The sequence below is a fragment of the Melozone crissalis genome, unplaced genomic scaffold (genome assembly GCF_028551555.1).
Source record: "Melozone crissalis strain CALT ecotype California unplaced genomic scaffold, PUWL_Pcris_2 ptg000013l_1, whole genome shotgun sequence".
NCBI lineage: Eukaryota > Metazoa > Chordata > Aves > Passeriformes > Passerellidae > Melozone > Melozone crissalis.
The window spans coordinates 13962990-13988255 of record NW_026535791.1 but is presented as its reverse complement, the minus strand read 5'-3'; the positions used below and the strand labels follow the sequence as shown (position 1 = coordinate 13988255).

At 42.9% G+C, this 25266-nt stretch overlaps 1 protein-coding gene across 1 annotated transcript; it reads right to left on the bottom strand.

Annotated features, from left to right (window-relative positions):
* Positions 1–1441: 1441 nt before the first annotated feature.
* Positions 1442–24249, bottom strand: RUBCNL (rubicon like autophagy enhancer). Its single transcript, XM_054271747.1, has 16 exons — positions 24181–24249; positions 23509–23617; positions 21306–21414; positions 18588–19253; positions 14182–14267; positions 10886–11096; positions 9876–9980; positions 7751–7793; positions 7262–7394; positions 6711–6856; positions 5895–5959; positions 4533–4771; positions 3680–3741; positions 2625–2778; positions 2414–2504; positions 1442–1953 (listed from the first exon to the last, which is right to left on the bottom strand). The coding sequence occupies exons 2-16, from the start codon at positions 23578–23580 to the stop codon at positions 1856–1858; spliced, it is 2280 nt and encodes a 759-aa protein (XP_054127722.1). The 5' UTR covers positions 23581–23617; positions 24181–24249; the 3' UTR covers positions 1442–1855.
* Positions 24250–25266: the final 1017 nt, after the last annotated feature.

Genomic DNA, 25266 nt, shown 5'->3' with positions numbered 1-25266 from the left:
CTAATCTTGCTTCAGAGCAGTAAGTAGGTAAGCTGGTTTTGATCACAGAAAAAATAGATTACTGGAAGTGTTAGTGAGTTTAGTAGTACAGTAAACATTAACGCAGAGGTGAACTCCCAGGTAGCAGATCCTTTCCTTGCTAAAAGGTGGAGCAAACAGATGAGGAGAGCAACAAAAAAATGCACAAAATGAGAACAAAAAATTCAAAATACTAACAACACCCCACTGGAGAGATCAGAACGCCGATTCATACTTTCAGGTCCTGGGATTTCTCTGTTCATTGGTACTTCACAGCACTAAAGGAAAAATGGTTTTACAGGTTTGAGCAGCTGTTCTACCTTTCTGAAGGCAAGAGCCTCATTAGAAGGAACCAACCGGGCAGGGAAATAAAGCTGCTTTCAATTTCCAGCACTTCACCTTCAGGCAAGGACTCCGTCTGCAAGTGTGAGGGTGGATTTAAACAGGAGCATCTCTTCTCACCACTCACTGTCTCTCCTCACATTTCTAAGTGCTCTGGAAAGAAGCTTTCAGAGTGGAATAGCTGGTGGAGGTGGCAAGATGTTGGCGCTGGGTGACTGCATGGTGGCCATGCTAAAAACTGTATATTTAGCAGTAGAAAGAGCATGAGAAAGTAGAAAGAGCATGAGAAACAGCAGCAAAAACACCAAGGTCGGTGAAAAAAGAGAAGGAAGAGGCGCTTTAGGCACCAGAGCAGAGATTCCCCTGCAGTCCATGGAAAGAACCTCACTGGAGCACATGAATATTTCCTGAAGGAACTACATCTTCCTGGAGAGCCTGTAGAGGAGCAGGTTTATCCTGAAAGACTGCAGCCCACGGGAAGGATCCACACTGGAGAAAGGGAAAAGCGTGAGGAGACAGGAGTAGAAGAAAGGAGCAGTTATGGACTGACAGCAACCCCAATTCCCCATCTGCCTTGCACCACTTGGGGCAGGCTATAAGGTAGAAAAATTAGGAATGAATATGCAAAGTTCAGCCTGGAACATGGGTGGGTGAGGCAAGGGAAAATTATTGGTTTAGTCTTTGCTTTTCACCACCCTACTCAATTTCTAATTTACAATGCATTTAATTTTTTCCAATTCAGTTTTTTTTTTAACCCATGACAGTAGCTAGCAAGTGATCTCCCTGTCTGTATCTCAGCCTGTGAGCTCTTCCATCTTCTTTTCTCCCTCTGTCCTCTTGAGGAATGAGGTGAGAGAGCAGCTGGGTGAAGTGTGAAGAGCACCTAGCAGCAGGCCAAGTTAACTCACCACAAGCAGTTGAACTGATGTGTTTAAAAGAAACTTAAAATTCACTGGCTCACAATAAGCATTTGCCATAACAATTTTAGATTAGCATCTGCCTAAAACTTGCAGACAAGTGTTTTCTATTTATTGTAGAGCTTTTCAGAGAATGATTTTGTACTTCACCACTTTTTCCCCATTTCCAAAATCAAACACAGGCAAAGACTTCCAACGCCTACTTACTATCTATACATTATCTGCAGAATTACAGAGATGAATCATTTTTACATGAAAAAATACAGTATTAAAAATCTTACATCCAAGGACAAAACATAGCAACCAAAGGCAGCCCAAAAAATTAACATCCAGTCTGTCACCATTAAGATGAAACTCCTTCAGGGTGAGTTTTCAATGACAATAATGAAAGTTGACATTTGTTTTTTGTTTTTCTGTTTTTTGTTTTTTTTATTTTACCCCCCATAAAGGAGACATGCATTAAAAACAGTAATGTCTAAAACAACATTATTTAACACTTTATCATGCACCTGAAGATTTGGCTCTGAGCATCTTCTAAAGCCAGCAGTCAGGGGAACCCAGTTTCACTGAGGCACCAGTCATGGAGTTTCTGAAAGAGTCCTCCGAGCTGAGATCCGCAGACATTTGGGGCAGCCTCCAGACTTGAAGCATGCTTTGTGAAAGCATGTTTTGCACTCTGTTTATACATACAGAGTAGCATTTAGAGGAAAAAAAATAGAATTAAAAAAAAATGAATCAACAGCTGTGTTCCTTGAATTGTGTTCTATCATGCACATATCAGCACAAAAGTAAACAGAAGCAGTGCAAGGCTGGGACAACCACCACCACTGTAATAATTCACACTGAATGCTGGCAAGATCTGATAAAGCAGCTCTCTCATGCCTAGATCCAAAAACAGCCTCCCCCATGGTCAGGCAAATGCCTGGTTTTTCTCTCTAAATCCACTGATACGGAACAGCTGCCACAGGCTGGTTTTCGAGGATGCATGCTGCCCATGGATTTCAAATGCACATGCAGGTTTTCAAATATGCATGCTTTCAGTGAAGCTAGTTCTCAATATTTCAAGTAAGTCTAAATGGTTTTATGCACCAAAATTCCCCCAAGGAAGAAAGAAAAACATTCAGTCTGGAACATACCTGGGCACCTTTTACATTTGGCAGTCTGATATGGAAAGAGCAGGTCTGCGCTCTGACAGAATTCACAGATAAACCCCTTCGCTTGACAGAGCTACAACAACAGCAAAAGGGTTGAATTTAAATATAAGTAAAAATTATTTGAGAATGTCAGCAGGGATATTTCCTTACAGTAGCAGCTGCAAGGACACTAAAAGCCCTGTTTTTTCCTTACCTCACAGCCATCTACATGAGAGGTGGAGGTCTTCAGAATATCTTTAAGAAGGGGCAGTAACTGCCCTCGTTTGATCTTCACCAGATCATCCAGTGAGAAGAGATGCAGCTCCTCTGTCAGATGGCTGGGAACCTGTTCAAATTCTTTCAGTACACTGCAAAGAGAAATAAAACCAAAATAAAGTTAAAAAAAGTTGTTTTTCAAGTGTCTTTCCAGAATAAGCATCTTTCACTTCTCTAGTCACATGGGGATTATACAAGGCAAGTTCCTGCTATCTACCTCCCCTCCCAGTTTGAAATTGCTTTAATAAAAATTGGAAGGTTTGGGATTTAGAATAAACTCTCTGCTTTAAACATGCATTCCTCAGGCTTTGGAGTTGCCATACCCCAGCAATCCTCAAATAATGTGTGTAAAGGGCTCTCTCCTCGGGAACAGTAGGCAAAATCCCAAATAGTATCTAATAAAATAAGCCAGGCTTATTTATTTGCTTTGCAAAGAGGACTTTGAGGGGTTTTATCCTGCACAGGTCGCTACTGGGTGACACTATGCTTGTGCTGAGCGGGTGAACGCTGAAAACAGAGCTATTGGTCTTTATCACTACTGCTTACTACTACTTTCATTTTAATATTTTTATAAAATAAACTGAATTGAGCATTATGACAGATTTCTGGAAGAAATCTCTAAATGCTCAAGGAACACTCTTGTAATCTAAAAAAGCCAACATATTTTTAAAGACAAATATTCTCAGAGAGGTAATTATCTTGGACATTTTAAGGAGCGAGAACCTAGGAGAAACAGAACAGGAAAAAATACACACCCAACTTAAATGACTCAACATTTAAAACCAAACTATATTACAACCAACAGTTACCACATAAAACTTGTACTTCACTCAAATTTGCAGTGCAATAGAAGGCAGTTTTTTTATTAGAGTTCTCTAATGATCATATCAACTTATTTAAAACTGCCCCCAAATGTCTCTACAGAAGAAGGCTCTAGAAGCACATAATGTACATTTTATTTAGCTATTTTTCATGCATAATCACAGTCCATACCTTTCAGCAAACCTGCATGTTTTCAAAAGCTTTTTTAAATGAAAAAGCTGTTCTTGCGCCTCCTAAAAGATGGAGGAGAAAAACAAAGCAGTTTTTAAGTCAAAAGCATTGCTTTTATATATTCCTAAGTGAGAAACACCACTACTTGAGTCTGCAACCCTTGCAAGTACACCAAGCCACACCTAAAAAAAGGGACTTTACACCTAGCATAGCATTAAACAAATGGATTTTCTAATGCAAGAAAGCCAAAAGCAGGCAAAGGCTATTTTTATTCCCTGACAAGTGAAGCAAGTCCTAATGCCAAAACTGGCTGCAGGTCTTGATGCATGCTAGACCCACACCTGTGCAAGAACAGGTAAGCCAGGTAAACTCCTCAGTCAAGAAGGGAACACCTGCCTACTTGCAATCTTCAGCAGAACACTGTTCCTGAAGCTGTAGGAGGTACAGCTCTTACAGAAGGCAAAGGATGTTTCTCCAAATGGCCCACAAAATTAAGGAGTCATTCCAAAATTACAGAACTTTTCAAATAGCCAAAAGCCAGAAAAATGTAAATATTTACTGCTGGAGACCAACTCCCTTATATGCGCTAAAACTGGAAAACACTAAGGAAACACCTCCCAAAGAAAACAGGGTTAAGGAGACCTCTGGCATAGGTTGGAAATGCCTCTCTCTGCTCCCTTCACCTGAGGGAAAAGAAGGCAAGTCCCAGAAGTGGTGATGGGATAAGTCAGAAAAAAACAACCCTCCTCCTTACCCCATACACACACAGGACATCCTGCCCTAAGGACTTCTTCTTGAAAGTCTCAGACCCAGAAATTCCTAATTAAAAAAAAAAAAAAAAAACCACACTTACCCTGACCCTGTCCATTTCTTTACTTTTCGTGTAGAGGGTTTTGTTAATAGATGACACATTGAAAATGGGTTGCTGCCATATGCTGTCCAGTAGGTGCTTGGAGAAGTTGCAGACGTAGTATTTTTTGAAATCCCACTTTGAAAGTATTCGTGCAGGAATAGAGGACTGGGCATAGCTGTGGCAGCAGTCACAGAAGTACTTCCCCAGGTAGTCACAATAGCGGAGTCTCCTGATATATTCTGCAGGCAGACAGCAATGAAACTCTGAGTATTTTAAAAACTTATGGGACATAACTCTTGTCTGTATGCCTAGACTGTCTAAATAACTCAGATCTAGTGGAATGAAGCGAAAGGGATTTTTTTTGTTTTATTCTTTTCCGTGGAGGGTTTTATTATTGTGGTGAACACATGTACAAGGCTTGTACTTGGCATTAGAAGAGAAAGTTTTCCTCATTTCCATATTTGTTCAACTGATTATAATTATCAACATAACATCCTAGAAAAACCCTGTTGATTTAACCACAAAAGAAACACTATGTAAAATACACAACAAAAATACTTCCACCAATTTTGGAGTCATGTTGGTACAATACTTTTTCACATCAAGAGACTTGTGGGTTTTTCCCAGCTATTACAGCATCTCCTATTTGCCCAACTTAATATGCCATCATAGATTGTTGATACTTTACAGGACCCCACAAATGCTGTTCCTGTGAGCTGACCCAGAGCGAGACTTAAGAGCCACTTCAAAGATTGCTTAGGTAAGGTCTGTTTGTCAGTTCAGTAAATCATTGTGCTTTCAAGCAGCTCTCACAAAGTATCAGGAATTAAACAAAAAAACAAGAAAGTTTTTGTCATCAAGATCTAAAGAAACAAAAAGTTTCAAAAAGACACTCCGAAAGAACAAAACCACAGATTCCTTGGAATCAGAAGCTTGCCTACAGCCCCCAGAAAGAGACTTTTGGCAATGTCTAAATTGGCACAGGGAAAGAATTATTAAAAGAAACAACTGGACTATGCAAAACCAGCACTTTCCAGCCAGGAAGCTTGATTTTTTTTTTTTTTAATAGTTTTTTTTTCCTGTTTGATGACTGTTATGAATTTTTGTGGTTTATGAGAAGGACATCTATCAAGTATTGTATTCTGTATTGTATGAAAAATTCCAGACACCGGAAAGATCCCACTGTCTGCTTTACTTTTGCAGGCACATCCAACAATGAGACTTTCCTTCTAGCTCAGATAATTTTAAAATTGTGGTACATCTGTGTTGGTGAGGATTACAGTCTGGTTAGAGTACTGATAACAAGTACAGTACAAGTACTGTACTTATTAGGGGTTTCTTGCCAGTTTTGGTAATACTTACTGCTTTCTATCGGGGTTCCACAGCCAACACACGTGAAGTTTTGAGCAGCCACCACTGCATCTCTCCTGTACACAGAGGCAAATAGTTAGACCATTCAGCACCCAAAAGACAGTTTCATTATTCCAAAGTGCAAAAGAGCTAACACTGGCACCAGGGAGAATGTCCACCTCAGGAGCTGCCTCCTAACCCTTCACATGGAGAGATTCCATAACACTTGTCGAAAGAACTAAATTATTTTCCATTTCTTAATGTGTCATCAGTATCATTGGATTTGGAGAGGGGAAATTCACATTTGCAACTGAAAAAGCAACTGCACCTGCAGTAACACAGGGAACAGCCAGTTTGCTTACTGTCTGCATGTCACAGTGTTTGATGCAGGGTGTGACAGCCATTTCCTCACACATGACCTGCTGCCTCCCCCCACTTTCTGAAAACCAGCTATCCATAAAATACTACCAGGACAGCAGGGAAAGGCAAGAATATTCTCCAGGTAGTGTCACAAAATGAAATTCTCGGGAGCTAAGTACACTGCCACTGTAACACCAAAGAGTACGTGCATTATCACATGGAAAACTGTACATGCTGTGTTAATCAGGACGTGCCAAGAGAGGGAAAAAGAGGCCATCTGTTTTCCACTGAGGCTGGTGACAGACACTGCAGAAGGCTGTGCCATGCACCAGCTCTAGACCTGTTCACAGATCATCTGCACATGCACTAGATCTGTTAAACACCCAAGCTCCTTCCATCAGCTTTCCCCATGCTATACTAAATGACAATGCCCAGATTCCTCAAAATTGGAAAGATGAAGTCACTTACTTGACTGAAGGATGAATATTAAATATAATCTGTGATCTTGGTGGGGACCAGCCAGAAGATCCTCTCAACTTGGATATGATCTTTATTTCTTCAGCCAGATTCACACTGGACTCAAGTTCTCTTGGAATCTCTTCTTTCAGCCCAGACTATTGGGAAAGACAAGCTCATGAAGATAACCAGCCCATCAACTGGACACATGTTAAATGCTATAGGAGATGTTTACCTCCCTTTATACTCCAGGATTTTAAAGTTCAGTGTTCACCTGCATGTAGTCCCTCCTCATATTCCCTCATATCAGTCCCAGAAGAAAGCACATCCTGATTGTTCACAATTACATGTTTTACGTGTGCTGAATTTTGCTGGAGAGAGAAGACATTTTCTAAAAATTTAGATAAAGTGAACTAATAAACTGTAAGCACTCATGTGTATTTGTTTTCTTTTTTTTTTTTTAATGTAGCTTCCTCCTTTCCCTAGCAGAGAAGCAGCTGCAGCAAGACCATGATTATTTGGGGAACTGAATAAAGAGCTCGTTGTTTTCAGATCAGACTCACTCTCTGCTTAGATGAGCTCAGGCAACCAGACAGCTGAACTGCAGAGTCTGTCTGCAACCAGTATTTTCTGAAAGCTCTGCACAACTCCTGGGCTGTTGCTTCAGCAGAATTGCAGCCTGGTTCAAAAGATGATCTGAAAGGTAAGGAATACTGTCAGTGAAAAACAGCAGCATGTGATCAGTATCTCCACTGCCTTTTCTGCACCCAGAAAAGTTTTCTCCTATTCCTTCATTCCTACCCTTTTTCTTTGATACACCCAGGCCCTCGAAGAGCCACAGACACCACCCTGCAGCAAGACTAGGGGACCAGAGAAACACTGCTAAGCCAAGCACCAGAGACATTTGCTGTCAAGCAGCATTCCTTCCCCTTCCTTGAGAGGGCCCAATTTACCACTCCCACAACTTTCCCTGCCCCAGCCAGAAGAACCACCAGAAAGCTGCTCCAGCAGAAAAGGTAGAGCCACAGGGCTATTGTAGTAAAGATACACACCTTTTATCAGGGGCAACAGACAGATTTTCAAGGTCTTCAAGTTCTGCAGTAAAGGAGAAAATTTTATCAAACCATTTAAGAAACAAAGCGTTTCTTACTCAGCACTATTTTAAAATACTTTCTGTGCTACCACAGAGTCAGTTTCAAATATATTCATCCTTCCAACACCCTTCCTGCATGTGGGAAATAACCTCAGCCCTGGTTGCAAAACAGGCATAAGGAGTCTTACCTCCTCTGCATGTCTCTGACATGATGAAGAATATTCCCTAATACCTTTGCATCCTATCACCACCATCAGCCTGCCTTCAAGAGCTGAAATGGTAAGGAGAGAATAAATGCCTGCTAGTCAAGGTCCAGACAGAAGTCACTCAACAGCACAGAGCCAAGAGAGGCCACATTAGCTTTTTTGGACACTAACAGATGTTTGGAGACCCCAATCACAAACATACCAGTCAATGCTATAAACATGTTAGTAACAGGTGAGATTAAAGCAACTGAAGGACACACTTCATTATGTCTACATAGACACAATATGCTTATGCCAACAAGGTGTTCACATTGGTAGTGTTAGTCTTGACCATGCAGCTTATTGCTCTCAAGACAAATGTTTCCCCATTTATACATCTCAAAGTAACTCTTGCTGCTAGGAATGTAGTTCTTTTTGGAGCTTGTTCTTTATTAGTAATCAGGGAAAGATGAGAGGAAAAAGTAAGTCTCTAAGACCAAAGAGAACAATAAAAATCCATTTGTTATCAGGAAAAGATAAAACAAAGGTTAAAAGTTGCACAGGCCACTTTTCAGGGTTTCTATTTCTGTATGTGTAAAAATCAGAAGCAAACCAAATGAAACTCAGGGTGTCCTAAAGAGAAGCAAAGCCCATGTAAGAGAACAGAGACATTGTGCTCTACTCCTGAAACAGAGGGAGAGGCTGCCTAAAACTGAGTCAATCAGTTTCATTAGGAAATTATCATAATGTCCTAAATTCTCTCAAACTATGCTATAGCTGACTGAGGTTGTGCCAGTTTCACACCTTCTTCATGCATGTGCCTTTGGTTTAATTCTTAGACATAATTTTAGTCCCTCTGTTGGGTTTGCATGGCAAGATTAAGATTTTGGTAGCAGGAGGGGCTATGGCAGTGGCTTCTGTGAGAAGCTGCCAGAAGTTTCTCCCAAATCTGAGAGCCAATGCCAGACAGTTCCAGAATGGACACACCACGGGCCAAGGCTGAGCCCACAGCCATAGTGGTAGTGCCTGTGGGATAGCAGAGCCAAAATGGGAGGGAAAAAGCCCTGCACAGTTGCAGCTGGAGAGAGGTGTGAGAATATGTGTGAGCAACAGCCTTGCAGACACCGAGGTCAGTGGAGAAGGAGGGGCAGGAGGTGCTCCAGGAGCCAGAGCTCTGAGCTCCAGGGATTCCCCAGCAGCTCCTCATGCAGACCATGGTGAGGAGGCTGTGCCCCTGCAGCCCATGGGGATTAATGGGGCAGCAGGGATCCCCCTGCAGCCTGTGGAAGAGCCCAGGCTGGGGCTGGAAGATGCTGAAGGAGGCTGTGACCTAGAGGAAAGAAGCCCATGCTGCAACAGGCTCCTGACAGGATGTGTGGGAAGCCCCAAGAGGTAGAGAAATCCTAAGAGAAGTTTAGCCCAGGAAGAAGGGAGAGGTGAGGTGAAAGGTGATTTAAAATTTAATTTCTCACTATCCTATTCAGATTTGATTGGCAATAAATTAATTTCCCTACCTTGACTGTTTTGTCTGTGACAGTTTTTGGTGAGTGATGTCTCCCTGTCCTTATCCAACCCCAAAGCCTTTTGTTCTGATTTCCCTCCCTTTCCAGTGGAGAAAGGAAGTGACAGAGTGGTTTGGTGATCACTTGGTGTCCAGCCAGGGTCAGCTCACCATACTCTCAAACCAGAAAAGTTATTCTTTCCTAGAAATGAAATCCTGCAGCAGTCTGATATTTCTGCATGTGTTCTAATAAGGACCTACACATACATAACTGTTTTCATTTTCTCATGTTATTTCTCCTACAATATCATCTACTAAATCAAGAGAATTCCCAAACAATGGAATACATTCAAATGAACAATATATCTGTTTCTGCAGTTACAATTTTAAAATCTTACCAATAATTACATATTCATCCTCTGAGTCACTGTGGCAATGAAATCTGGTAACCTCATGATGTGATGGCAGATGCACTGGGGAGCTGAGAGGCAGCAAAGCACAGCCTGCCCAAGACAAGGACAAGATCAGTTAAACTTTTCCAGCATTTATAAGTAGCTGCAATTATGTTTACATTTTTCATCACTTGCTAAAACTTTAGCACACTGACTGCATTTATAGAGCAACTTTAATTGTTTTCATACATACACAGAGCAGGCCAGTTCTTGGGAGTCTGTCATACAGTATGTCCCTCAGTTTCTCAGCCAGAATCTTGCAGAGATAAACCCAAACCTTGTATATTGCCAGTGGTCTCTCCCCTTTTCATGTCCAAGAACACCACTCATTCTTCCACAGAATTTATGTAATTTAGACTTTATGTCACTTCAGACTCATGATTCATCACTAAGATCTGTACTACTCAAGAGACTAAAATCTACTTAAAAATGCATGTGCTGACTCAAGCATAATAATGCCAAGAGTATTTATTATCTTGCCTTAAACTATATGTGAATGAATACTCTGGGGAGTCTCACTCAAACCAATTGCAGATTGGTTGCATTCCTCATCTGCATACTGCAGAAGCAAACACAGAAGGAAAGACACAAATGGCAAATACTACCAAAAAAAAAATTTAGGCAGAGAGAAAAACAGCCAGCTACAGGCATGCTCTGTGGAGAGTCATGCTTGGCTTGTGGCATTTAACCCTACATTTTAATTTTAATGTAAAATATTATTATAATTCATAAAACATAGGTGTGAACCACCTATGTGGTGGCAAAAGGAAGTATGTGATCCACAGGAAAACACTTGTGGCATAATGATCCTCAATGGACCCAGCTCCCCAGAGACTCAAAGAAGGTGACAGAGGATTTGGTTCCAAGCCATGCCCCAATTTGTTTAGTATTTTCTTGCACAGAAACAAACAGCAAAGGCTTTAAAACAAGGTTACATTCTAAATTAAGTAACTTGCCTTCATAACCACTGTCTGAAGAGGTAACAGAAGAATCAGACTTCTTCACTCCAGGGTAAGAAGATAATTCTGAGTCAGTGTGATAGCTGCCATCTGATCCACTTGTTTCCTCCACACCCCAGGACTCTGCTTGTTGTTGGCTGAGGATATTACATTTCATTTTTTCTAGTGATGCTATAATCATGTCTGCGACAAAGAAGTGTGCATTCTCCTGGACACGACATTGGAACACTCATTAGTACACAGCACAGCTGATATTTAGTTAAGATGAAGTAAAATGTATCATTTTCCTCCCATACTTTTTCAACTCTATAAATAAAAATGTAAACCTGTCTGACCTTTTATTTAAACTCAAAAACACCACCCCAAGGGCAATTCAGGAACAATATGCAAAAGGCAACTGCCTAGATAATTGTTTCACCCTTGATTATAACATCCAATCTACTTTATCTTACCCATGTATTAGATAAAAATGAACCTGGTTGCATGACTAACTGGTGTATATGTATGCATTTCAGAGATGCAGTCTTCTAGTTACACTGCATTATTTAGTGTGCAAGTAACCTATTTAATATGATTTAATTTCAAGTCAATGTGTAAGCAGCTTTGCACACAGGCTAGCTGGAGAGGGCCAGAAGTGACAAGTTTTGAATGGAGTGTAGATCTTCAGGTGGTGGGAAGTACAGGAGTTGGTAAAACGTTTTCATGTGTTAGGAGTTAGGGCAGTGAGGTGGGAAATATGCAGTGAGATAGCTTACATGGCCAATTCAACCCTACATAGAAAGTCTGTGATAAGAGTAAGTGAGAACCTGGCTCCCCTGGGCTTCCCACTGCCTTAAATAAAAGGCAGCTGTTTCAAAGCTTCACTCTAGCATTTCCAAATCAGACAACACTTCCTTGTGATGCCTCTTGTCATCTTGCCTGCCCTGGTCACCCATCCTCTAGGAAAAGGGACCACTGAGACATACACACACACCTGGGGCTGCTTTCCTAAATCACTGCTGTATCCCTTGCTTTCTGAGTCTAACAGAGCATCCCACCAGCCCCACCTGAGCTACTGCTGATGGCCTGGGCACAAGTCCCACACCAGCCTCAGCTCAGAAGTGGATACATCATGGAGAGGTAGTTGTACTCAGGCACCAGGGTGGTAACCCAGAGACACCCAGGACACTCTCAACTGCCACGTGCAAACATAAACTTACATCTAAAAAGCTATGGCAGTATCCAAGGCTAGAAATCCTTGAGTGCAGGATGATTAAACCTTTAAAAAAGTGGTTTATGCTCAGAAAATTGTACCACTCAACATCAGTATTCATGATATCCCCTCAACTTGCATGGGAACTATGAAGAAAGACATCAGTGTTTAGGAATAGCTAAATCTTAATAAGCACAACAGACAGCACAGCTTTCTTACTGCTCACAGACAAATACATGTAGACAACATTAATCTCAGCATCAGAGTGCACCCAAGTCCCTGTGGGTGTTTGGAGAGACTTATCTTTTTCCTACCACTAATTAATATGACTTGCTTGGTGCCCAGTTTCCCCAGAGACAACTTTCAGTGAACTTCAGGAGCCCAGGATTTTACTATCCTTCCATTAGCAAAGAAATAATTTAAAAGTCTTTTTTCCTTTTGGGAGTTATCTCCTACTTTGAAGATAGAAGAAGTCTCAAGTTAGTGGCAGAACACAGCCTATCAGCATGCCCTGCTGATAAAAGCAATTATGAGCGTATCTGAGAGAGCTGCATTGAAAAACATGAAACAGAACACACAGACTCCTGCACTCAGCATGACTATCAGCTTTCAGCTCTGCTCTACTGATAGCTCCCTCACCCTGCAAAGCAGACCCAACTCAGCTGTGACACACCAACCTGCTCATTTCTGTCCTCTCCCACTAACATCAGTGGAAAGTCCCTTTAAGATTATCTGACCCATTTCCTTCCTGGCACACAACTACAACTGCAGGACCTACTGACACCACATGGACCTTAACTTTCAGTCCTAAAGTTGAAAGAGATTATTTCACAAGCTAAAAGTATTTGAAATTTAGTGGGTTTTTGTTTGGTTGGATTTCTTTTGTTCTTTGGGTTTATTTTAAAGGCAGCCTTGCTCATAATTAAGCTTTTGCTATCTTTTAACTTGTAATCACATCAGCCCCCAATCTCTGCACAGTAGTAGTAGCTGATAAGATCTTTATTCACTCAACACTCAGATTGTGGTTTCTAATCCAGATACCAGCTCATCGGTCTCCTGGTGTCTGAAAACTAATTACTTTTGTTTTAGGTCCCACAATAAAGATGGAGAAATATTGTCTCCTTTTTGAAACACCTTTCATAAAAAGCAACACAAAAAGCTAGTTCAAGTTCATTGAGTTTTGGTGTGTGATTAATTGAGTGGATTTTGTTGTTTGAAATGCACCATATGGATGTTGAGAGCTTCAAACCAAAGGCAGAACTTGCTCCTCTGGTAAAACCAGCGTTGTGCACAAAGATGGTGATTACCTCTGGGGCCCAGGACATGGGACCACATGCACACAGTCCAGCAAAAAAATCCCTTTTTCTAGGCACATTTTTAAAGCTCTTTTATATTAAATCCTACTCATTACAATCCATTAACCCCTCTTTTTCCACTGTTGAAAAAGATTAACATTTAGCGCACAGAGTTATGTGTGACAGCTTTAACTCCTCATCTTTAGCTCTATTTACAGGCCTGAGTGGACTGGCAACACACCTAAGACTGTCTGAGGCCCTTATGAGAAACTGCTTGAATTACTGCAGCTCTTAAGAGTTATTGGTATCCATACTGTAATTCTTTGACAAAAAATCTCACATGCTTATCATCAGCACACACAAAAAACCCCCATCCTCTCCCCACCTTTTGATAGTAAAAGCATGAGGTAAATCTTACACATACGCATGCATGCAGCTGCAAGAACTTCTATGTAACATATTCTTATATAACTTTAAAGTTACTAATGTTAAAGTTTGCTTTCAAGGAATGTGTGGGCAAATGATGGAATGAAAAGCAGAAACATACATTGTTCCTGTATATATTTCCATTATTCAAAAATAATTAAAATATTTATTTAATGGGTCAAGAGTAGAAGGCAAATTATGAAATAGGCATTTTATGTTTGTAGATTCACCTACAGAGGGCAAGAGGAGGGGAAATAGAGTATTTGTAAAGATTAGTACACCTATCAGGAAGTTCTTTTATTGAGAAACGCCTCTCGTCATTTGGTTTTGCCACAATAAAACGTAAAAACCATGATGATAACAGTACTTGATGTCCTCACCTTTTCCACATCCTCTGGAAGCATGCACACGTCCTGCAGTGAACGATTCAAGGGTACAGCACTTATATTCACAGGAGAAGTAGAACCTGAGGGTATAACAAGAACTTTTATTAGTTATTTTCTCTGCAGCTCCCACGATGCATGCTGGGACTTCCAGAAAGCAAGGGTTTTTCCCCAAAACTGAACACCACTGGGGCTGGAGGCTATGGTAGAAGCTAAGGCAGAGAAAAATGTGAGAAACACGCTGGCATTTGACCTATTCTGGCAACATGAAGCATGAACATCAACTACCAGAGAAACACAGTTTAAATGCTCTGCTGTGACAGCAGCACTGCACTCCCACACCAGTTCTCTCCAAGCTACAGCCTGAGCTGCTGGGGACAACCACAAACAGAACCTGAGGCTGGATTTGCAGCGACGCTCTGCAGTAGGTGACACAGCCAGCTAACACTGCACTCTGCTCCTTCCCAGCTCCTGGAAGAAACACAAATCCCACTGCTGTCTGCGCATGCAGAGAGATGCACCTTAAAAAATTCCCCATACCACTGCTGGCATTGTGTTTGCAAACACTGAGTTTGGAAAACATTTTGCCATTATGTTTCCATACCCCTAGGAAATGTCCCTCCTGCTTCCAAATGCAGCCCATACTGAACGGTCCTATGTCCAACTGCGGCATTAGCCGCAGTATTTCTCCCCAGAATTGCAGTTTTTTTCTGCTGGTAGTCTCTGATGAGTATGTGAAATAAATTTTATCTCTTTTTCCCCAATAAGAACTTTTCACGGTACAGCAGAGAACACGTCAGGTTTTTACTGGGGCTTACTACCTCTTCCTGGACCTTGAACTCACAGAGTTTCTGTTTCACCCTCATGATGTTCACAGGATAAAACAGACCGTATGTGGTAGAAAAGGCCACCACACAGACACCATTTAAACACTTTGCAAATAGCACACTTAATCAATGGCTTTTTATTTTTTAAAAAACGCCCCTCCTAAATTGGTTTAAAAGTCACAGGCTAAAGAGCTCCCTCAAAATATGATCATAATTTATGTAAAACTTTTCTCCAACTGAGGGACACTGACTCTCAGGCCTAGTTTGGATTATTTATGTTACTGTACCTAGAGAAACCATTATGCTGCCCTGAGCATTGATGACATCAGGCAGTAAAGTCAACACTGCACTCGAGCAGAGCGACACAGATGGAGAGTTTTTGTACAGAATTATTAATACCTCCATTGTGTACACCATGAGGGAAAAACAGAAAGGCTGACAATGTGACTTTTCAAAACACATTTAACAGCCTAATTAAGTTATTTTCATACCTACCTGATGATTCATCTTACTAGGTAAGCTCTATAGCTTGATAATAGACTACATTCTCGTCAGTTAAGATAACAAATATTACTCTCTAAACTAAAAATAATAAGCAGAAATAAGGAAATGGGAAAATTATTCCTTTCTCTTTAAAACATAAGACCCAATTCATCTTAAATATAATTTTGAAATCTAATGGGAGCTCTCTCCTTTGCTTACCTCTTGCATCCCACTTGCATCATTAAGTAAAAAAAGAGTGTAAAAAAAGCACAGGGAAGGAGCCCAGCACATCAAGCAAGGGGATGCAACTCTGGGTCTGATGCAGAAAAGTTATCTGGTTGCCCTTCTGCTCCTGAGCACTGTTGCCTGAGGGTGCTGGGGCTGGCGAAAGAGCCCTAAGGCCGAGAAGGAAGTGACTTGGATGTACATAGAGGTTAAAAGCAAGAACAAGCTTGTGAACTCAGTGACACACTGGCCACAATAAAGCCCCCAGAAAACACTAAACTCAGTCACAAACTCTTCACTAACAGTGACAGAGCCTTTTCAAAAGGTTGAATAAGGGCCATTCTCTGGTAGCCTCAAACATACAAACACGGCCTAGTAGGAATTTCAGGGGACCAACAGAAAAGCCCACTAAACAAAAATTATATTCCACTGAAGAAAAAATTTTCCTAATTTAAGTGATATTACATAGTTTTCTCGTATCTTGTGCGTCCCTCAGCAATTCTCCTGTGAGACATCATCATCTCTAAGACAGCAAGTCAGGAAATCCTATTTTGTAATTCCTGCACTCAAATTAGGCATTATATTTCTTGTTTTTCATTTTGCTATTCACTTTTCACATCCTCATAGTACTGGACAGTGCAGGAGAGAATGAGATCTCATTACCCAAGCTACCCAGTAGCGAGTTAATGGTTAAAAGCAACAAGGAATGAAGAAATGCAGAAGTTTTCACTTTGTACAGAAAAGGCCTGAGTCTAAGGCAGACAGAACATACCACATCACGAAGTGTCTATCAGGATCCTGCCTCCTATGAGGAGTATCTTTTAGTAAAATCAAGGATGCTCTTCAATCACCTGGCTGCCACATTCCTTGCTCCCTTTGTTTTGGAGAGCCAGCAGCACTAGTACCTCAACACAAGCTTGTGACACATCCGCTCGTGCCAGAAGGTCGAGTCACACACGATGTATTTGTTCTCCTACACGTGCCTCGCTGACCCCGAGAGCCTGGGCTGTGCTTTCCAGAGCCAGCTCGCCAAACACGTGTCACTGGCCTCAGCCAGCCCCAACTGCCGGGTGCGGTTTCCTTCTCCCTGCTGGGCACTTCTCGAAGGCACGGAGCCAACGCAACACCCAGCAGGAGGAAACAGCCACAATCGTCACATACTGGCTGATGACAACAGCCTGTCCCAGATGACAGAGGTGTTACTAAGAGCACACAGTCCTGCAGTGGCATGTGCCTGTTTGAGACATTGCTGCCAACTTAGACCTTGGAGGAGTTCTGGGTGAATAGCTAGAAAGGATCAGAAACTGGAAGTGGAGGTCAGTGGAGTGTCACCGTTAGGACTACTACTGACCAAAGGGAGAAGAAAAAACCCAAATCGAAACAAACCAACAAAACCTAGACATTGTATTATTCTTTTATAATACAAAGGCAGGATGAACACTCCCTGCTCTTTGCCTTTATTCCAGCAGAAAAATCTGACCTCAGCTGCAATATTTTTATGAGGCTCATAATCTATCATCACGGAATCATAGAGGGGTTTGGATTGGAACACAAGTTGAATATCACCTTGTTCCAAACCCCTTGCCTGGGCAGGGACACCTACTACACCAAGTTGCTCAAAGATCACTCACTAGACCAGGTTGGTAAGGACCCCATCCAACCTGGCCTTGAACACTGAAAGGGATGGGGCATCCACAACTTCCCTGAGCAACCTGTGCCAGTGCCTCAGCACCCTCATAGTAAAAGATTTCTTCCTAATATCTGGTCGCTCTTCCTATTTTTTTGTAAGACCCTGTCTAAGTACTGGAGGCTGCCACAAGGCCTCCCTGGAGCCTTCTCCACGCTGAACAACCCAAGCTCTGTCTTCATAGGAGAGGTGCTCTGTCCATCTGAACATCTTTGTGGCCTTAAGTCCTTAGATGCCATTAACATCCTTTATAAACAAACCCAAAATGCTTCATCTCGCTGTACCAAAGGCTGCTCCTGTCAATATTAGGTGTTAACCAGGAGGGGACTGTTCTGCTGCCTCAGCCAAAGGGCAGGGACCCCAGCCTGCAGCCCAGGAAGGCTGGCACACCTCATGGAGGCCCCACAGCCCCAAGGCCAGGCCAGCTGCTTCCCCGGCCATCTCAGGGACACGTGCTGAACTTTCCCACTGAGCAGCTCCTCACCTACACTGCCCAGAATCCCCTGACACTGCAGGGACAGAAGGCATCCTGCTCAAAGGGCACCCTCTGCTAGCAGCCCTCAGCCAGTCCTCTTCACAGACAACACAAGGGATTATGCATATAGCTGGAAACTGGTGAAAGGTATAAAGAACCTGTGTCTCCAAAACCTCAGGGCACTTGCAAAGGAGAACAGGAAGAACAGTCCCGCTCCAGAACAAGCCAATTTAGTCATAATAAACTGGATGATAATGCCCTACCTCCAAAACCCCAGAATCCAAGGACTTCCTCTCCTCCAGCTGCTGCCAAACACAACACAATCCCACACACACCAATGAATCACTACCCAATCCATGCTATCTGCTGTTGGGAAAAGGGTAACAGTGGAAGACAAGATAAAGCTGGTAGAAAGCTCATCCAGTGGATGTTCTACATTTCTCATATCTCAGCAACTTCTACGTTTTATCTACAGTTGCATATTACAAAAGCATTTCAGCATCCTGAGAGATGCCTACTGCAAAAGCATAAGCATCTCTCATTTTACCAATCACTCCTCAGGTTCTCCTTGGTTTTTAAGCTCTTTCTCCCCTCTCTCCTATTTTGAGTGACAGCATCTGTCTTATTTGCATCCCCATAAATAAGGCCCACTTCAATTACACCTCTTAGCAGAGATCTTACACCAAAAATGCAGCTGTAAAGTTACCTGTTGGATTGACTGGCTCAGACTGGGAAAGGCCACTGGGAGAATCGCTGTCGCAGCTGCTGAGAGGCACAGGCTCCACGGCACGAGGGTATTTCACTAGATCTGCTTTACCAACAGCTGAATCTGAGAGCAACCTTGTGAAAGCCAAGTCTCTTTCAGGGGAGGCACAAGATTCTTCTCCAGAATGCACAACAGCGGATGTGACGGTGCCTCCTGTTAACGTCACCTGGGTAAAGCAGTCACGCTTCAGAGGGGACACGCTTGAAAGAGTGAAACCATTCAAGGAGGAAGCAGCAGGATCTCCATCAGTATAACGGGGACAAGGGAAAGTATCCAGCGAAGGTTTGGGGGAATCACAGTCTGAGTTGTTCCAACACGCCCGGGGCCTGGTAAACCGAATGTCTGTTTGTGTACAGGCAGTGCTGTGATGTGCAGAATCGCTGTCGCTGTCATCATGGCTGTCCCCAGTGCTGCTTTCTTCCCACTGCTCCACATCACTGTCAGGATGCTCAGCTCCCTGCATTGTGCTCTGCTCCAACACCAAAGAGGGCTTCAAACCAGATGCATTTAAAACAGACATGAGAATGTCTTTGATAGCTTCAGCACTGCCTGGGTATGATCCAAAACTTCCAGCATGGCCGATCACTGCTGGCCTTGAAGATTCATCTGTTGAGAAATTAGAATAAAACAAGAGGTTAGGAAACAATACTAAGAAAAGATTAATACACAACATGAATAAAATGCATAGTATTTTTTACACAGGTGAGAAGACAGGACAGCTGTCCTGTTCACTCACCACTCGCTGCTGCCTCTTCCTGCAAAAAACCTCTTGCTTTCTGCACTCAGGAAGCAATTCTGTCATTGATAAAGGCTAGGTAATAAACCAACAGTAAAGTATTCTGCTGCTATCCAAACACAATTAGCTAAGACTTTACTGGTGACTGATTGTCAGTGTGCTCAAAAACATCACTGTTCTACAAAACAGGATAACATAACTATTACTAGAACAGGTACTGATCCTGTTGCCAATAGAAGAGAAGATTACATTATAGTAAGTCACATGGAAGATCAATAGAGCAGAAAGAGTAACAAAAATATACTCAGTAATACAAGGTCAATGTACTTGTGTGTTTCAGTTCAGGCAGACTGGAAATGGCTAAAGTAAACTTCAGTCCCATTATTCATGGAGTGGCAACACTTGGCCAAAACCATAACAAACTTAGCTCTGTCACACCAAGATCATTACAATGCCTCTGAAAGAACGAAAAGCACTGCCAAGGTCCTATGTGATCTACTGTAAAACTCAGTTCAACAGAAAATGGAAGAACTGCTTTAAGTGGCAGATACAGCAACATTAGCAGGACACAGAAGTGTGCACCACCAGTAGCTTTTGAAGAATAAACTGAAGTCCTGTACCTTGAACAAAACAAACAAAAAACCCAAAAACAAACTAACAAAAAAGCCTCAGAGGAACTGCCATAATCCAAGTAATTGAGAGATTAGACACAAAGTCTTTGTTCAAGAAGAAACCATTGACTACATCAACACAATGAAGTTAATAACTATCTCCTTTGGGGAAGATAAGTCAGTTGTAAAATTCTAAGAATAGATACAATCAAGAAGAATTATTTCCAGGACAAAGAACTCCTAGTTAGGACCACAAGGATTGTTAAACACTGCTGGTGAAAAAAGCAGGAAGTCTTGCAGACTCCAGACTTTGCCCAGAGATTGCTCTCCTTGGACATATCTCACTGAAAAACAATAAACTTCTCCATAAGTCTCTCACGTGGAAGCCTGCATGCACGCAAACAACATGATAAGAAAGTTTACTAATGAAGGGATCAAAATCAAAACAAAAAAAACCAATGTATTTTGGAACAGCAAGTCCATATAAAGACCAGTGTTCATCAAGAAAAAACTGAAAAAAAAATGAGATCATCATACATAACCAAAACTGCAAGAGCTGCTAACAAAACTATCCTAGTAAAGCCAGGTCAAAATCAGCCAGAGTATGTCAGTAATATGGATCACCTGCCACTTACTAGGACAAAGCTCTTGCAGAAATAGAACAAAACTGCACATTTTACTGTCTGCACTTGCAAACAAACATCTTGCCAATGTAGCCAGCCATGGCAATATAAGGACAGGAATGGGAAAATTGAAACTAGCTGACTTTCAAACAAATACATTTCAAACTTTTCAGGGAAAGAAAGACACTTTGGAAACTACTGACATTTCAATTGTACAGGAATACCTAAATTTGGGCTGCAAACATCATCTTCTCTGTGCAAAACATGTAGTGTTATAACAAAAAAATTGTAAAATTTTATGAGCTGAAAGAAGCCTCAAAGATCAACGCCCTGCTGTAGGTGGGGACACCTTCCAGTAGACCAAATTGCTCGGAGTCCCATCCAACCTCACCTTGAACACTTAAAGGGAGGGGGCATCCACAGCTTTTCTGGGCAACCTGATCCACCTTCACATGCAAATGTCAGCATTAACTAAAACAGCCAAACTACCATTAAAAGGCAAAACCCACCCATACTTGCAAATTGTATAATGTATTTTGATGTTGTACCACCCTCAAAGCCAATAAGCAAGGAACCTCTTCAAACAAACTAGACTTGTTTAGTATACACAAACACCAATAGCTTTTGCTAGCACTACAAGCACCAGCAAAACTCCTGAGGGAGGCAATTTGGGACAAACTGGCATTACCTGAGAGAACAGAGATTTGAGGTGTTGGAGCCAGGCAGCTAATCCTCACAGAGGGATTTGAAGAACACGCCGAGTCGGTGAACGCCACCTTTAGGCTTTCGTGGTTTAACTATAACGAGAACAGAGAGGCAGACAATTTGGTTATAAGATAACAGCACTCTGCTAATGATACCCTCAGCGTCACAGTCATCCCAGCAGGAAGAACACTTTTCTGAAGCCTGCTGACAGTCACCTAACCACTGCCTACATTTCTGGCTGCCTGGAAATCTCCCCAGAAGCACACACTGTCTGAAGAGCACTCACATCTCAGCTCTGCATCTCTCGTTTCACTCCAAAAGGCAGGTGACCAAAAGAAACTCCACAGCAGGAGGATTAAGCACGTGCATAAGGCACAAATGAGACAAAATGCTGACTAGGATGTCTGTTTATCTACCAAAACAACAGCAATGGAGTGGAAAAGAATTCAAGGAATCACCAATCTGTATCTGGAAGTATTGGCCTTTTTAGACGTATACAAATTATAAGCTAAATCTATGAGGATCCAACTCCACAAATATCTGACCCATGTGCTGCTTTATCTCCCAGCTCTAACAACTGGGAGCAAGTGCGGTCATGTCACCTAAATGGATAGAACACAGTACATGTGGTTCATGTCAGCAACGTGACTGATCCAGCATAATGCAAGAGGTGACACAGATAGATAGTACTCGCCCTGGCATAGGAGCCTGCCAGTATAAGCTGACCAAAATTTTGAATGCATCTGAACTGCCTGAGCAGGTTTATATCAGATCAGCACTTCACTTTTTGCAGTCAAGATGCTTCCAATTCAGTATTTCTACCCTCAAAGCTGGATTTACCATACTGTCAAACCACTGTAAGCTGAACCAGGGAAACAATTTAGTGCAGATACTCAGGGGCTAATTTCAACAAGAGACTCTGATACACTCAGGACAGCAAAGCAACAGGTATCCTCCCTAAGCTCATAAATTCCTTGAGAAGATCTAAAATTTGTCCCCCACCTCCCTGCTGCCTCAAGTATGTGATGGACCTGCAGAGCACATCACAGAAACCAGGGAAATGAAAGGGATGCCCTGCTCCCACATGCACATCTTTAAAAGGCACTTAACCAAGGTGTTGTGCCTTTCCCCAGATCAGTGAGAATGTCTGCACACTGAAGCACGACCAGGACTCCTCTCACCCTCCCCTGAACTCTGTGATCCCATGAAAAGAGAAGGGAGTTAAGGTGTGCTGTCCTCGGCCACCCCAGGCTGTTGACCTTTACACTTCCTATGTGGAGCAGTGAGGTGACTCAGGCTACAGCTCTTGTCCAGATACCCTTCCTTCAGACTCACGGAAAGCAGAAGAAATTAAAACCCACAGAGAATTTCCCTTTTAACTGAAGAATAATGTTTCAAACCAAAAATAGTACGTTTAAGTTAAAATACTTAGTGTTTGATTATGTCAGTGCTTAGAAAAATACTCTTTTCAGTATCTGCTAGTGTTTTCTATTTCGGCCCCCCCCCCCCCCCCGTACTTCTTTAGAGAAACTGGCATGTAGGCAGGCTTTATACGCATAAACATCATATGGTCAAAACTGTTTTCAATACAATTAACAAACTCTCAGCAATTAACAGATTCTACCCCTTAGGATGCAAGCATCCCAACTGCCCAGCAAGATAAATACAAGTGCTTTATCAGTAAGCATAGCTGTTAAGGGTGCTGAGTTTTAAGACTTTTATCTTTGTTTTTAAACAATGCTCCCATCTCTCAGCTCTTATCCGAACGGTGTGAGAATTCAGGTACAAATTTCCATTTACTCTCCAGATGCTACGATTTCAACTAAATCACAGGGGGAAAAAAAGCCACATAACTGTCCCCTCCAATAACCGAAAAAAAAAAAAGGCGATTAAAGAGCAGTGATAAGGAAATACAACAACAACAGAAGCACATGGAAAGCACAACACACTGCCATAACAAAAAAAAAAAAAAAAAAGAAAGAGACAATTTGACATCTTCCTACTATAAAAGAAGTCTGTCTTTTCCTCCCCCACCTCAGTGTTGGGACTGTGGTTCCCAAGTTAACTCTACCAGCATTTAAAAATAACTTACTACATCCACTGAAACTAAAAGCTGGTTTTTGATCCAAAACCCCCCTGAGCTAAGAGCACACGGAGCCACCATTCAGAGGTCTCCCTTGCCTCACCTTCTCAGAGCAGGGGTGTTTGAAGACTTCTGTTCTGCTGAAGCTGGCGAGCGCTACTGCATGGACAGACATGATGGGAAAGCTTTCATTTTTCGGTGTTGTTAAGTACCTGGAAGCAATAGACAGAATTACAGTCACCACTACGTTATCCGCGCTTCTCCATCTGTTTTGCAGACTCCATAGTTAATATTCTGAACTATTTTCCCTCCCGACTTGGCACGCTTAGAGAAGCTCACCGAAAAGCAGAGCTCAGCAACAATGGAAATGTGCTTTAAAAAAGCGCCTAACTCAGGGACGGGGGATCGTTTGTTTGCCTGTTTGCTTTTTAAGTAACACAACAGAAAAGCCTTCCACATGCATAAGAGGAAGATTATTGATCTGTGGTCCTTCAGAGTTTGCTGTAAAAGGAGGAAGAGAGGGAGCGGAGTGGGCACAGCGAGCTCCGTGCTCCGGCTCTGCAGCAGAGGCTGCACCCCCACGCCGGGTGCCGGCCAGGGGCAGGGGGGCAGCGGCGATGGCAAATGCCGGCGATGCCCCTGGTCAGGGCAGGGCTCTGCTGCCATCACAGCTCGGCGAGCGCTGAACCCGGAGGGACACCCCGGCACCCCCCGCCGCCCCAGCAGGCACGGACCGCTTTCCCCCCGGCCCCTCGGCCGCGCTCCCCGCTCCCACCTGCGGCCGCGGCTCCGGCGCCTCACGCCCGCCCGGCCGCCCGGCCGCCGCCGCGCCGACGATGCTGAGGCCGCCTCCTGCCCGCTCCACGTCCCTCCCTCTCCCTCCCTCCCGGCCCGCCTACCCTCCCTCCAGAGGCGGGGCCCAAACCGAACGATGCCGAACAAATCTTAACAGCGAAAAAAGCGGCTGCGGAGGAGTAGCGCCGTGGCTTTGCGCTTGTCTGGGTTGGAGAAAATGAGGCTGAGGGCCGGCGACCTCGTTGCTCTTTACATCTTCCTGAGGAGAGGGAGGGGCTGAGCTCTTCTCGCTCAGCGACAGGACGCGTGGGAATGGTTCAAAGCTGCTCTTTGCGGAGAGGAACGGCGATCCTGGAGGTGGTCAGTGTCCCAAGGCTGTCCGTGTTTGAGAAGCATTTGGACAACGACCTTATCAATATGCGTTAACTTGGTCAGCGTTCAGTTACTCAGGAGTTGGACTAGGTGATCGCCTTAGTATCACACAACCAAACAAACCCAAGGGGAGTCAAGTGGGAATGAATGGAGGGTGTTCTCTCGGTCGATGTGAGCTGGGGTGGAGCACAGTGAAGCTTCATATGGAGACGCAACTCAAGAATCAGCTGTACCCGAGGACTTACTAACTGGCTGATTAGAAGTGCCAGGTCCATTCTCGCTGAGCTTTTGGAAAAGAATTGAGCCATCTGCCAGGCTGATCTACGGAGTCAGCTGCCCTAGCAGGCTCAAAACTAGCAGGCTGCAGTTCCTAGTAGCCAATCTGAGCTAAAAATACAGTGAAGGAATTCTGAGCTGTATTTGTGAAGCTAAAAAATTGCTGATTGTTCATAAAGAGCAAAAAATATGTGCAGGAACTTGGGAAATCGCAAATCATGAGGAAGTGGGAAGGAGATAGAGTCCAGATGGTACCATGCAGAAATAAGTAGAAGCAGTAAATAGAATGTAAAACAGAGCTGCAGCTGAAAATGTGGCTTTCAGATGTTCGGGAGTAATTGTCTCCTTTTTAAGCACAAACGATGACTTAGCCAGTAAATGGGACAGTGGAAATGAGCCGTGGAAACTTAGGAAGAGC

Coding starts and splice junctions, on each gene's coding strand:
- RUBCNL (XM_054271747.1), bottom strand. CDS start 23,580: ATGTCTGTCCATGCAGTAGCGCTCGCCAGCTTCAGCAGAACAGAAGTC. Junction 14,268..18,587: donor TGAGCCAGTCAATCCAACAG/GTAACTTTACAG, acceptor TTATACCCTCAG/GTTCTACTTCTCCTGTGAAT. Junction 2,779..3,679: donor ACATGCAGGTTTGCTGAAAG/GTATGGACTGTG, acceptor TTCTCTTTGCAG/TGTACTGAAAGAATTTGAAC.